The 15,322-nt window shown below is 43.8% G+C and overlaps 1 protein-coding gene across 1 annotated transcript; it reads left to right on the forward strand.

The window, feature by feature from the left end:
- The first annotated feature begins 1,054 nt into the window (after nucleotides 1-1,054).
- mrpl39 (mitochondrial ribosomal protein L39) lies at nucleotides 1,055-13,664 on the forward strand. Its single transcript, XM_029740706.1, has 10 exons — nucleotides 1,055-1,235; nucleotides 1,710-1,916; nucleotides 2,042-2,181; nucleotides 5,568-5,667; nucleotides 8,119-8,186; nucleotides 11,895-12,007; nucleotides 12,355-12,420; nucleotides 12,568-12,721; nucleotides 12,873-12,920; nucleotides 13,490-13,664. Exons 1-10 carry the CDS (start codon nucleotides 1,199-1,201, stop codon nucleotides 13,586-13,588), a joined length of 1,032 nt encoding a protein of 343 aa, XP_029596566.1. The 5' UTR covers nucleotides 1,055-1,198; the 3' UTR covers nucleotides 13,589-13,664.
- The last annotated feature ends 1,658 nt before the right edge of the window (nucleotides 13,665-15,322 follow it).

Raw genomic sequence — 15,322 nt, forward strand, 5'->3', positions numbered from 1 at the left:
GTCAGTGATTTATTTAGAATTCAAGGCACACTTAACCAGCATGGCTACCACGGCATTCTGCAGCGATATGCCATCCCGTCTGATTTGTGCTTAGTGGGACTGTCATTTGTTTTTCAACAGGACAATGACCCAACACACCTCCAGGCTGTGTAAGGGCTATTTGACCAGGAAGGAGAGTGACGGAGTGCTGCATCAGATGACCTGGCCTCTACAATAACCCAACCTCAACCCAATTGAGATGGTTTGGGATGAGTTGGGCCGCAGAGTGAAGGAAAAGCAGCCAACAAGTGCTCCGCATATGTGGGAACTCCTTCAAGACTGTTGGAAAATAATTCTCGTTGAAGCTGGTTGAGAGAATGCCAAGAGTGTGCAACGCTGTCATCAAGGCAAAGTTTGGTTACTTGAAGAATCTAAAATATATTTGATTTTTTTAACACCTTTTTCGTTACTACATGATTCCATGTGTTATTTCATAGTTTTGATGTCTTCACTATTATTATACAATGCAGAAAATAGTACAAATAAAGAAAAACCCTTGAATGAGTAGGTGTGTCCAAACTTTTGGCTGGTACTGTGTATGCGCCCAATAAAATGTGATTTGATTTATTGAACACACGATGGCGCCATTTAACCACGCACCTAATTGAGTGCCACGCCTTGAACTCTACCCCTTGGAGAAAAACATTCATGTTTATATGGCTATGCATGCTCATTCTGTGCAATTGTTATCCCACCACTGTCTCCAAAAAATTATGAAATGAAAGAGACGTTAATGAGTTTGCATTTTATAGGGCCTGCCATATCATGGGGATATTGTATATGTAAATACAATAGTGACCACTAGCGACTGTCCAAACTGGATATCTCCATACGTTAAGCCTACGTCAGATGTCAACAATAACATTTTTGTTAGTGAGTCACATCTCTGAACAGACAAAACTATCAATAATATTGTTCATGCTTTACTGAAACAGTACAACTACACCTGCTGACTGTTTTTGGAACATAATGTCCTCTAAAGTGTTTATGTGGGAACTATTCCACACCCCAACAATTTATTCTACCCGGACCGAAATCAACGTTGCTCTTCAGACAGGCATGGGGTCCAAACGAACTCTATAGAAATAGCAGTGTAAAATACACATCATTTAGCCAGGCATTGGTGCCCATTTCTAGAGATTCATCGCCAAAAGCAACAATGGCGTGTCGTACCGTATGTCAACTTCTACAGCGCCGTAAGTACAACATATGTCTGACCACACAACCGCTGCCACTCACATAACATGGGCTAGCTACCGAATGCTAATTAGCTAGCTTCACTCGATACAAAATGACCTTGGGTGGTTGCTAAGTACAGTATTAGATCATGACATCGTCAACAAATGTTCATGATGTAAACTATGACCGTTTTTATATAGATAATCTGGGTTTCTGCATCGCTAATTTGTGTATAGGATGTGGGATTGTGAAAATCAGTTGCCATATTCTTGCTTTGTGGCTCCGGCAATGCAGTTGTAGTGCCCAATACGTAAAGTTAACATTTGTTCAATATACGTTTTTCGGGAATCGATTTTTCAAGGGATAGCTAGTTCCTAATAACACTATTCCAATGATGACCAACGAATGGCGAATTCCATTAAATCTTGAATCTTCAAACTAGTTTAGGCATAGGAAATGTGTATTGTCTTATCATGCATTCATTGACTCAGGGTTGGCATCCAGTGCTGCGTCTGTGCGTCTCTCGGCTGCTGACGTGCGTGGTCAGCGCAGCGCTGTGTTTTCCCGGGAGCAGGCTCGCCAGCGTTCCCTGTACCCGCGCACAGAGAAGATCGAGGTGACCTTGCAAATACCCGGTCTGCAGGGCACCCTGCTCGTCATGAACAAGGGAGTGTCCACACCAAACAGCTGTGCACGCCGTGAGTACAGGGACAATACCTGTGGTTTGTCTGTGTGCAGCATTGAATTTGTCAAGGCAGTCAGAAAAATTCTATAGTATGAATCATATTAAATCTCTCTCTCTCTCTCTCTCTCTCTCTCTTAGACTTGACAGAGTGGTATGTAACCAGCTCTGCCCTGGCCTTAGTAGACGGAAAGCCCTGGCCCCTGCACCAGCCCCTCACCCAATCCTGCTCCCTCTCCCTGCTCACCTTCAAAGACACAGACCCACAGATGGTCAACCAGGTACAACACAGCACCACAGATATAGGTATACATACACTGAGGTATATAGCACCGATGTAGGGTGAAGTTGCCCTTAGACGCTGATATTAGATCAGTTTAGCATATCCCCCACTAATGGTTAAATCAAATCAAATTGTATTAGTCACATGCGCCGAATACAATTGGTGTAGACCTTACAGTGAAATGCTTACTTACAAGCCCCTAACCAACAATGCAGTTAAAACAAAAATACAGATGAGAATAAGAAACAAAAGTAACATGTAATTAAAGAGCAGCAGTAAAATAACAATAGCAGGATTATATACAAGGGAGTACCGGTACAGAGTCAATATGCGGGGGCACCGGTTAGTTGAGGTAATATGTACATGAAGGTAGAGTTATTAAAGTGACTATGCATAGATAATAACAACAGAGAGTAGCAGCGGTGTAAAAGAGGGGGAGAGGGGGGCAATGAAAATAGTCTGGGTAGCCATTTGATTAGCTGTTCAGGAGTCTTATGGCTTGGGGGTAGAAGCAGTTTAGAAGCCTCTTGGACCTGGACTTTGTGCTCCGGTACCGCTTGCTGTGCGGTTGCAGAGAGAACAGTCTATGACTTGGGTGGCTGGAGGCTTTGACAATTTTTAGGGCCTTCCTCTGACACCGCCTGGTATAGAGGTCCTGGATGGCAGGAAGCTTGGCCCCAGTGATGTACTGGGCCGTTCGCACTACCCTCTGTAATGCCTTGCGGTCGGAGGCCGAGCAGTTGCCATACCAGGCAGTGATGCAACCAGTCAGGATGCTCTCGATGGTGCAGCTGTAGAACCTTTTGAGAATCTGACCCATGCCAAATCTTTTCAGGCTCCTGAGGTGGAATAGGTTTTGTCGTGCCCTCTTCACGACTGTCTTGGTGTGCTTGGACCATGTCAGTTTGTTGGTGATGTGGACACCAAGGAACTTGAAGCTCTCAACCTGCTCCACTGCAGCCCCATCAATGAGAATGGGGTGTGCTCAGTCCTCTTTTTCCTGTATTCCACAATCATGTCCTTTGTCTTGATCACTTCGAGGGAGATGTTGTTGTCCTAGCACCACACGGCCAGGTCTCTGACGACCTCCCTATAGGCTGTCTCGTCTTTGTCTGTGATCAGGTCTTCCACTGTTGTGTCATCGGCAAACTTAATGATGGTGTTGGAGTCGTGCCTGGCCGTGCAGTCATGAGTGAACAGGGAGTGCAGGAGGGGACTGAGCACGCACCCCTGTGTTGAGGATCAGCGTGGCGGATGTGTTGTTACCTACCCTTACCATCTGCGGGCGGCCCGTCAGGAAGTCCAGGATCCAATTGCAGAGGGAGGTGTTTAGTCCCAGGGTCCTTAGCTTAGTGATGAGCTTTGAAGGCACTATGGTGTTGAACGCTGAGCTGTAGTCAATGAATAGCATTCTCACGAAGGTGTCCCTTTTGTCCAGGTGGGAAAGGGCAGTGTGGAGTACAATAGAGATTGCATCATCTGTGGATCTGTTGGGGATGTATGCAAATTGGAGTGGGTCTAGGGTTTCTGGGATAATGGTGTTGATGTGAGCCATGACCAGCCTTTCAAAGCACTTCATGGCTACAGACGTGAGTGCTACGGGTCGGTAGTCATTTAGAATAGGTTACCTTAGTGTTCTTGGGCACAGGGACTATGGTGGTCTGCTTGAAACATGTTGGTATTACAAACTGGAACAGGGAGAGGTTGAAAATATCAGTGAAGACACTTGCCAGTTGGTCAGCGCATGCTCGCAGTACACATCCTGGTAATCCGTCAGGCCCTGCGGCCTTGTGAATGTTGACCTTTTTGGGTAAGTCTCTAAGAACTTTGCACATCTTGATTGTACAATATTTGCCCATGTATTCTTTAACTCTTCAAGCTCTGTCAAGTTGGTTGTTGATCATTGCTAGACAGCCATTTTTAAGTCTTGCCATAGATTTCAAGCCAATTGAAGTCAAAACTCTTAAATAGGCCACTCAGGAACATTCACTGTCGTCTTGGTAAGCAACTCCAGTGTATATTTGGCCTTGTGTATTAGGTTATTGTCCTGCTGATAGGGGAATTCGTCTCGCAGTGTCTGTTGGAAAGCAGACTGAACCAGGTTTTTCTCTAGGATTTTGTCTGTACTTAGCACTATTCCGTTTCTTTTTATCCAAAAAAAACCTCCCTTGTCCTTGCCGATGATGAGCATACCCATAACATGATGCAGCCACCACCATGCTTTAAAATATGAAGAGTGATACTGAGTCATGTGTTGGATTTACCACAAACATAACTATTTGTATTCAGGAGAAAAGGTTTTTAAAAATGCCACAAACAGGATGCATGTTTGTACAGAATAAAAAATACTCAATCTTTCTTCTTTACAATCTGTCATTTAGGTTGATATAGAGGAGTAACTACAATGTTGTTCCATCCTCAGTTTTCTCCCATCACAGCCATTAAACTCTGTAACTGTTTTAAAATAACCATTGGCCTCATGGTGAAATCCCTGAGCGGTTTCCTTCCTCTCCGGCAACTGAGTTAGGCAGGACGCCTATATCTTTGTAGTAACTGGGTGTATTGATACACCATCCAAAGTGTAATTAATAACTTCATCATGCACAAAGAAATATTCAGTGTCTGCTTTATATTTTATTTTTACCCATCTACCAATTAGGGGCGGCAGGTAGCCTAGTAGTGGTTAGAGCGTTGAGCCAGTAACCAAAAGGTTGCTAGGTTGCTGAGCTGACAAGGTAAAAATAATATCTGTCGTTCTGCCCCTGAACAAGGCAGTTAACCCACTGTTCCTAGGCTGTCATTGTAAATAAGAATTTGTTCTTAACTGACTTGCCTAGTTAAATAAAAAATATGCAAGGCATTGAAAAACTCCCTGATCTTTGTGGTTGAATCTGTTTGAAATTCACTACTTGACTGAGGGACCTTAGGTCCAAGAGGCTTCTAAACAGCTTCTACCCCCAAGCCATAAGACTCCTGAACAGTAAATGCATTGAAGTAAATATATATATACACACACACACACACACACACACACACACACTTTTGAGTTGATCTCGCTGACCCAGAAAATGCATCAAGATAATTGGTCTTGTTTTAAGATATTCTGACTTGTTTCAAGCCTTTTTTTTAGGTTAAAGTAAGCAAAATGATTTGCCCCAGTGCACTGAGATAATTACCTTTTGAAGATGTCATTGCATTCTAATGTTAAGAGATACTGTATCTAGGTAGTGTACAGGGCCATAGATACTGTATACGGCAAACTTTTGACACCAGACATATTTGCCCCCAAAGTGGTGGTGTTGACTGACTGGTCTCAGACTGTGACTGTGGGGATTGGCTGCTGCTTTGTGTGTGTGTGTGGCCGGCCTCTCTTTCCCTCCTTAGGCATATTGGCGGTCGTGTGCAGCCCTCCTTGGCCAGGTCCTTCAGGATGCCTTTAAAGAGGACTTTTCTGTGGAGCTGCTCAGAGTCCCAGAGGTGCTAGGTATATAAACACACATACCCATGTTTTCCCTACCATTTTCAGTAAAAAAAACCATCAAGATATGACTAGCTTGGAACTGAATCCTATATACAGTGAATCCTATATACAGTGCATTCGGAAAGTATTCTCACCTTGACTAGTTCCACATTTTGTTATGTTACAGCTTTTTTCTAAAATTGATTAGAATAATCTACACACAACACCGCATAATGACAAAGCGAAAACACTGAAATACCTTATTTACATAAGTATTCAGACCCTTTGCTATGAGACTCCAAATTGGGATCAGGTGTATCCTGTTTCCATTGATCATCCTTGAGATGTTTCTACAACTTGATTGGAGTCCACTTGTGGTAAATTCTATTGATTGGACATAATTTGTACAGGCACACACCTGTCTAAGGTCCCACAGTTGACAGTGCATGTCAGAGCAAAAACCAAGCTATGACGTTGACGGAATTGTCCGTAGAGCTCCGAAGTTTGGAACCACCAAGCCTCTTCCTGGAGCTGGCTAAACGGAGCAAGATGGGGAGAGGGGCCTTGGTCAGGGAGGTGACCAAGAACCCGATGGTCACTCTGACAGAGCTTAAAAAATCAAATCACATTTTATTTTTCACATACACATGTTTAGCAGATGTTATTGCGGGTGTAGAGAAATGCTTGTAATGCTCTGTGGAGATGGGAGAACCTTCCAGAAGGAATGCAGCACTCCACCAATCAGGCCTTTATGGTAGTGGCCTGAAGCCACTCTTCAGTAAAAGGCACATGACAGCCCGCTTGGAGTTTGCCAAAAGACACGTAAAGGACTCTCAGACCATGAGAAACAAGATTCTCTGGTCTGATTAAACCAAAATTGAAACCAAGACTGAATGTGTCACGTCTGGAGGAAACCTTGCACCATCTCTCCTGTGAAGCATGGTGGTGGCAGCATCATGCTGTGGGGATGTTTTTCAGCGGCAGGGACTGGTAGACTAGTCAGGATCAAGGGAAAGATGAACGGAGCAAAGTACAGAGAGCTCCTTGATGAAAACCTGCCCCAGAGCTCTCAGGATCTCAGACTGGGGTGAAGGTTCACTGTCCAACAGGACAACGACCCTAAGCACACAGCCAAGACAACACAGGAGTGGCTTTGGGACAAGTCTCTGAATGTCCTTGAGTGGCCCAACCAGAGCCTGGACTTGAACCTAATCGAACATCTCTGGAGAGACCTCAATATAGCTGTGTAGGGACGCTCCCCATCCAGCCTGACAGAGCTTGGGAGGGTCTGCAGAGAAGAATGGGAGAAACTCCCCAAATACAGGTGTGCCAAGCTGGTAGCATCATACCCAAGGAGACTCAAGGCTGTAATCGCTGCCAAAGGTGCTTCAACAAAGTACTGAGTAAAGGGTCTGAATACTTATGTAAATGTTATTTCAGTTTTTTATTTTTATATACATTTGCAAAAATGTATGAAAAGCTGTTTTTGCTATGTCATTATGGAATATTGTGTGTAGATTGATGAGGGGAAAAAACAAATCCATTTTAGAATAAGGCTGTAACTTAACAAAATGATGAACAAGTCAAGAGGTCTGAATACCTTCCAAATGCACCGTATGTAACCAGCTTTTACTTCGCTCGTTCTATCACTAGCTTTTTTTGCTCTCTCTCTCGCTGTCTCGCTGTCTTTTTCAGATTGTTTTGTTGGCATGAAATACAGTTTGTAGATATAGTGGTACTGTACAGCATTTCAGTAAATATGCAATAAGGATAATGAAATACATTTATTTCAGTCGTAATAATAGTAAATATAATCATGTATACTACTGCTGTTGTATTGTGTGGTCTTCGGTCGATAGATGTAATTAAATGCTTCATCGATAAACAACAAAATGTACATTGATGGTTACACTACGTATTACTTGTAAGTTATATACAATGTACAAAACATTATGAACACCTGCTCGCTCCATGACATAGACTGACCAGGTGAATCCAGGTGAAAGCTATGATCCCTTATTGATGTCACCTGTTAAATCCACTTCAATCCGTGTAGATGAAGGGGAGGAGACCGGTTAAAGAAGGATTTTTAAGCTTTGAGATAATTGAGACATGGATTGTGTACGTGTGTCATTGAGGGTGAATGGCAAGACAATATATTTAAAACGGGGTATGACGAACGGGATTGAGGGTTGTGACAAACTGCAACGCTGCTGGGTTTTTCAGTTTCCCATGTGTATCAAGAATGGTCCACCATCCCAGGGACATCCTACCAGCTTGACACAACTGTGCAAGGCATTGGAGTCAACACGGGCCAGCATCCGTGTTGACACCTTGTAGAGTCCATGCCCCGACGAATTGAAGCGGTTCTGAGGGCAAAAGGGGGGGGTGCAACTCAATATTAGGAGGGTGTTCCTAATGTTTTGTACACAGTGTATATAATTCATACAATGTATGTAATCTCTCTCTCTGCAGTAACTTCAGGAGCGTTCTGTTGTGATGTGGTGCTGGATCCTCAGTTAGACGCCTGGAACCCTTCAGAGGTCAGTGTGTGTTATATTCGGGTGTGTGTAACTACGTGTGTTAATCTCTGGTGTGTGCATACGCTTGTTATTCTCTGTTGTGTTCGTGTGCATACAGGAGTGTCCGAAATGATTGACAGCCTTGATAAAGATTTTATATATACAGTTGAAGTCGGAAGTTTAAATACATTTTAGCCAAATACATTTAAACTCAGTTTTTCACAATTCCTGACATTTAATCCTAGTAGAAATTAGGTCAGTTAGGATCACCACTTTATTTTAAGAATGTGAAATGTCAGAATAATAGTAGAGAGAATGATTTATTTCAGCTTTTATTTCTTTCATCACATTCCCAGTGGGTCAGAAGTTTACATACACTCAATTAGTATTTGGTAGCATTGCCTTTAAATTGTTTAACTTGGGCCAAATGTTTCGGGTAGCCTTCCACAAGCTTCCCACAATAAGTTGGGTGAATTTTGGCCCCTTCCTCCTGACAGAGCTGGTGTAACTGAGTCAGGTTTGTTGGCCTCCTTGCTCTCACATGCTTTTTCAGTTCTGCCCATACATTTTCTATAGGATTGAGGTCAGGGCTTTGTGATGGCCACTCCAATACATTGACTTTGTTGTCCTTATGCCATTTTGCCACAACTTTGGAAGTATGCTTGGGGTCTTTGTCCATTTGGAAGACCCATTTGCGACCAAGCTTTAACTTCCAGACTGATGTCTTGAGATGTTGCTTCATTATATCCACATAATTTTCCTCCCTCGTGCCATCTATTTTGTGAAGTGCACCAGTCCCTCCTGCAGCAAAGCACCCCCACAACATCATGCAGCCACCCCTGTGCTTCACAGTTGGGATGGTGTTCTTCGGCTTGCAAGCCTCCCCCTTTTTCCTCCAAACATAACGATGGTTATTATGGCCAAACAATTCTATTTTTGTTTCACCGGACATTTCTTCAAAAGCTACGATCTTTGTCCCCGTAGTCTGGCTTTTTTTATGGTGGTTTTGGAGCAGTAGCTTTTTCCTTGCTGGGTGGCCTTTCAGGTTGTCGTTTATAGGACTCGTTATACTGTAGATATAGATACTTTTGTACCTGTTTCCTCCCGCATCTTCACAAGGTCCTTTGCTGCTGTTCTGGGATTGATTTGCACTTTTCACACCAAAGTACGTTCATCTCTAGGAGACAGAACGCATCTCCTTCCTGAGTGGTATGATGGCTACGTGATCCCATGGCGTTTATACACTGCTCAAAAAAATAAAGGGAACACTAAAATAACACATCCTAGATCTGAATGAATGAAATAATCTTATTAAATACTTTTTTCTTTACATAGTTGAATGTGCTGACAACAAAATCACACAAAAATAATCAATAGAAATCCAATTTATCAACCCATGGAGGCCTGGATTTGGAGTCACACTCAAATTTAAAGTGGAAAACCACACTACAGGCTGATCCAACTTTGATGTAATGTCCTTAAAACAAGTCAAAATGAGGCTCAGTAGTGTGTGTGGCCTCCACGTGCCTGTATGACCTCCCTACATTACCTGGGCATGCTCCTGATGAGGTGGCGGATGGTCTCCTGAGGGATCTCCTCCCAGACCTGGACTAAAGCATCCGCCAACTCCTGGACAGTCTGTGGTGCAACGTGGCGTTGGTGGATGGAGCGAGACATGATGTCCCAGATGTGCTCAATTGGATTCAGGTCTGGGGAACGGGCGGGCCAGTCCATAACATCAATGCCTTCCTCTTGCAGGAACTGCTGACACACTCCAGCCACATGAGGTCTAGCATTGTCTTGCATTAGGAGGAACCCAGGGCCAACCGCACCAGCATATGGTCTCACAAGGGGTCTGAGGATCTCATCTTGGTACCTAATGGCAGTCAGGCTACCTCTGGCGAGCACATGGAAGGCTGTGCGGCCCCCCAAAGAAATGCCACCCCACACCATGACTGACCCACCGCCAAACCAGTCATGCTGAAGGATGTTGCAGGCAGCAGAACGTTCTCCACGGCGTCTCCAGACTCTGTCACGTCTGTCACATGTGCTCAGTGTGAACCTGCTTTCATCTGTGAAGAGCATAGGGCGCCAGTGGCGAATTTGCCAATCTTGGTGTTCTCTGGCAAATGCCAAACGTCCTGCACGGTGTTGGGCTGTAAGCACAACCCCCACCTGTGGACGGCGGGCCCTCATACCACCCTCATGGAGTCTGTTTCTGACCGTTTGAGCAGACACATGCACATTTGTGGCCTGCTGGAGGTCATTTTGCAGGGCTCTGGCAGTGCTCCTCCTGCTCCTCCTTGCACAAAGGCGGAGGTAGCGGTCCTGCTGCTGGGTTGTTGCCCTCCTACGGCCTCCTCCACGTCTCCTGATGTACTGGCCTGTCTCCTGGTAGCGCCTCCATGCTCTGGACACTACGCTGACAGACACAGCAAACCTTCTTGCCACAGCTCGCATTGATGTGCCATCCTGGATGAGCTGCACTACCTGAGCCACTTGTGTGGGTTGTAGACTCCATATCATGCTACCACTAGAGTGAAAGCACCGCCAGCATTCAAAAGTGACCAAAACATCAGCCAGGAAGCATAAGAACTGAGAAGTGGTCTGTGGTCACCACCTGCAGAACCACTCCTTTATTGGGGGTGTTCTGCTAATTGCCTATAATTTCCACCTGTTGTCTATTCCATTTGCACAACAGCATGTGAAATGTATTGTCAATCAGTGTTGCTTCCTAAGTGGACAGTTTGATTTCACAGAAGTGTGATTGACTTGGTGTTACATTGTGTTGTTTAAGTGTTCGCTTAATTTTTTTGAGCAGTATACTTGCGTACTATTGTTTGTACAGATGAACGTGGTACCTTCATGCGTTTGGAAATTGCTCCCGAGGATGAGCCAGACTTGTGTAGGTCTACATTTGTGTGTGTGGGTGGGGGTGGGTGGGTGGGTAGGTATGTGTGTAACCTTTTATTTATCTAGGCAAGTCAGTTAAGAACAAATTTTTATTTACAATGACGGCCAAATCCGGACAATTTTGCGCAGCCCTATGGGACTCCAAATCACGGCTGGATGTGATACAGCCTGGATTCGTACCAGGGACTGTAGTGTCGCCTCTTGCATTGAGATGCAGTGCCTTAGACTGCTGCGCCACTCGGCAGCCTGAATAATGACTGTATAAAATAAATAATTCAAATACTGAGCTATGTTGTATGCCAGTAACAGAGGAGGTTAGAATGTCTTGGGGGTAATCAATCATCATTATTCACAATTCATTCAGGATTATCTGTAATCATGGTAGCCATCACATTATTGTAGGAGTGTTTAAAAACATATTCTATTTTCAAAAAGATTGGCTACAAAATGACAATCAATTATCATTAATTTCTATTGGTCACAAAATAATCTGAAACAACCAAAACGAACTGCAAATGCATCCAACAAGTTTGTAGTCACAAGCTTGATGTAGTCATTGTGTGCTAGGAATATGGGACTAATTACTTAACTTTGTCTACTTTATTCATAAGAATCTTTAGGGATGTCAATAATAAAAAAAAATGTATTAGTATAAAATCTATATTTTAAATGTTGCATACAATATAGCTCTGTATTTGAATTATTTGTTTTATACAGTCATTGTTGCTCATCTTTTCAAGGGTGTAAATCATTTCGGACCCCACTGTGCATGAGTGTTGAGCAAAGTGAAATGACCTGAGAGTGTGTGTGTCCCAGGAGTCCCTGCGCTCTCTGACGCGTGGTGCTCAGCAGCTGATCCATCGGGACCTGCCCTGGGAGCCTCTGGAGGTGGCGCCCCCTGTTGCCCTGGAGGCCTTCTCTCACAGCAGGTACTTTATTTCTATACTCTCTTGTTCAATTGTATCATTTTTTGGGGATAAAATATACAAGACAAACCAAAATAATGCAAAGGTATTGAATTTGGCCATCAATACCCCCTTTCGGAGGACTGAGAAGGTGTTGCAGCTTGTTAAGTGCTGTTATAACAGGTTATAACCGCCTGGCATTTTTCTGGACTGAAAGCCGATTTGGCAAAGCCAGTTTCGAAACCTCTTCTCTTGCAATATTTTCCCTTCTATGCCTTTTCCTCCATGTTTTCAAAGCACTTTTTCACTTATTTTACTCTGTTTCGTATTCTCTTCCAGTGTTCTAGCTGTACCTGTGTTTGTGTTTGCAGGTGTAAGCAGGAGGAAGTGGAGGAGAAGTCAGCACAAAGTCCTAAAGGCACAGTGATGCTCTACAGGTGAGCTACAGGAACTGTACCGCGGTTGATGACTTACTCACTCACATACACTATTGACATCCTTATTGCGACCCGCTCATCTTCACTGTGTTCTCATACACGTATATGACACACACACTCTTGTCTCGCCTCGTATCTGTCTCTTAGGTGTGGGGACCATGTTCTGTTGAGTGGGGGCCCCTTGGTGGCAAGGACAGGGCTGTGCTCTCAGTATGAGGTCACTGCCATCCACCCTCTAGGAGAGTGCGTGTGGGGTCTCCACCGCCGGGCCCAGGGGCTCTCACTGCCCCTCCAGCAACAGGTACATATGCGCACAAAAATGCAGGACTCAGTCAATGTATGAAGCATCTTTGGATGTGTCTGAGTGTCAGTGAATAAGTGTCAGTGAGTGAATGAGTGATGAGTGCCACTGAGTGAGTCATTCATTAATTTCTCCTGTTCTCTTTCCGTAGGCCCACCACACTGTGTGGAGGAAACTGAGGAGCAGGGCAGAGAAGCTGGTAAGAAAATATTACTCTTCACAATTTTAAAGACCAAGTTCACTTTTTTGAAGTTGTAGCTTGTATGCGACATAGCTAGGGTATTGTCATTCCATCTGAACTGTTAAGTTTGTTTGCTGGTTATTTAACAACATCCAGAATCTCCTGGCTGGCATTTTTGGAGCATGTAGCAATACTAGTGGAGATTGTTTGTACCAGCTAGCGGTGCATTCAAAAGCATTACAAATGTTGTGAGGATCAGGTTACATCTCTCCACATTATTTTGAGTGGTTTGGATGAAACAACAACACCTAGGTAAGTCAAAATGAGTTAAAACCCATCCTGATCTCACTTTTAGATTTTTACTGAAAGGGGTTCTGCAGTATCTCAAATCTTTACTGCTGATGTGCACAATTGTTTGGGTTCATATCAACAGTTGACTAATGGAATAAAAATTTTGGGGGGAAAATATGTTTGAGTGAAGTGATCCTTTAAAAAGTGAAACATTCCTTTAAGAATCTCTATCAGTATCTATTCATAATGAATTATTGAACTGCCGGTTTAATCCTATTGGCTCTCCCTCTCCATAGGTTGAGGTGCCCACAGCATCAGCCAATGAAGCCATTTCAGATACATTGACTCCGCCCTCTGCCCCTGAACAAACTCCTCCCCATACTGCCCAACAATGATCATGACTATAACCTTGTCATTATATATGTCTTTGTAATATTTGTGGAATAAATGTGTACAAAATGTTTAACGCGGTGAATTCGTCCCCTCTCCTCTGTATACTAAATGCTTGCTGAAATTTAAGTGGGTTATTGGTTTATGACAGTGTAGCTGATGTGGTGTAGAGTGAAGTTGCTGAACTTGGGTCAGTTTTGCATTTCCCCCACTAATGGTTAAGGTTAGGTTTGGGGGTGGGGAAGCTGATCCTAGATCTGTACATAATAGCTGATATGGAATCAAAGTATTGTTGTGCAGAATGTAACTGGTTTGTGCCCAGTGAGGGACAGGGACAGAACCTACTCTGTTACAACAGCACAGTTTACTTTTCCTTAATCTGTTATGCTTGCCGGGGATTTGAACCCAAAGTCAAATGAATTGATGACCTGTGTTGTGTGATATAGCCATCTGTCTTCTGTGTGGAATGAAAGCTGCGGTCCGTGCCATGCTCGAGCATGTTAAAGCCTTACACTAACACACCCCTCTGCGGCCTTTAACTGCTCAGCTGACGGTATGTGTGCAAAAAGTGTATGTATTGAGTGATCAGCAGTTTGCTAACACACAAAGACGGGTGTGTGCTGCTCGACCATCAGGGGCACAGCAGCTGTTGTGTATGTCGCTTTGGGACAGGTGTTTGAGGAGTGTGTGTAAAAGTGGGCATGAGCTGTCACAGATTACCGGATCAGAGTAGTTGACATGGGTTACGTCCCAAACGGCTCCCTATTTAGTGCACTACTTTTGGCCAGGGTGCATAGGGCTCTGGTCAAAAGTAGTGCACTGTATAGGGAATAGGGTTCCGTTTGGGACGAAGAAAAGTGTGACCATATACAGTAACTGTAGGCCTACAGTACATGTCAACAGTTACAGTATATACCTCAAACTGTGATGTATAAAAAGAAATATAACAATGAATGCATAAATGTGATGCTGCATAATTCATCTTGATCTAGGATGCTCCGTGTCTAGAGTCTCAACAATGGTGATGGGACATTTTTAATATCCACAGTACTGTGAGACAGATCGAGAGGTTGCCCATTGCACAGCTGTCGCCCCGCTCAAACAGCCAGCCCCACCCCGACAGCCAGCGACAGTATGGAAGACACACCCAAGGACAAATTACAGTCCCCCTCTCACCAACTGAGATGTTTGAACCGGTGCCTGGAATTCCAGACTACTATATTCCATGGATATTATCCAGACAAATGCGTCAAAATGTAACCTAAATGTTGTTGTCCACAAAAAGTATTCTTTCTTTTTTTTCACATTTATTTAACCAGGTAGGCTAGTTGAGAACAAGTTCTCATTTACAACTGCGACCTGGCCAAGATTAAGCAAAGCAGTGAGACAGAAACAACAACACAGAGTTACACATGGAGTAAACAAGCGTACAGTCAATAACACAATAGAAAAAAAAGAAAGTCTATATACAGTGTGTGCAAATGGCATGAGGAGGTAAGGCAATAAATAGGCCATAGTAGCAAAGTAATTACAATTTAGCAGATTAACACTGGAGTGATAGATGAGCAGATGATGATGAGCAGATGGTGGTGTGTAAGTAGTGATACTGGTGTGCAAAAGAGCAGCAAAGTAAATAAAAACAATATGGGGATGAGGTAGGTAGATTGGGTGGGCTATTTACAGATGGATATTGTACAGCTGCAGCGATCGGTTAGCTGCTCAGATAGCTGATGTTTAAA

Source organism: Salmo trutta, chromosome 39 (genome assembly GCF_901001165.1).
Source record: "Salmo trutta chromosome 39, fSalTru1.1, whole genome shotgun sequence".
Lineage (NCBI taxonomy): Eukaryota > Metazoa > Chordata > Actinopteri > Salmoniformes > Salmonidae > Salmo > Salmo trutta.

Excerpts from the sequence above, each read along its gene's own strand:
- mrpl39 (XM_029740706.1), top strand. The coding sequence starts at position 1,199 with ATGGCGTGTCGTACCGTATGTCAACTTCTACAGCGCC. Across the intron at positions 1,917-2,041 it reads ACCAAACAGCTGTGCACGCC|ACTTGACAGAGTGGTATGTA; the intron begins GTGAGTACAGGG and ends TCTCTCTCTTAG. Across the intron at positions 12,921-13,489 it reads GGAGCAGGGCAGAGAAGCTG|GTTGAGGTGCCCACAGCATC; the intron begins GTAAGAAAATAT and ends CCCTCTCCATAG.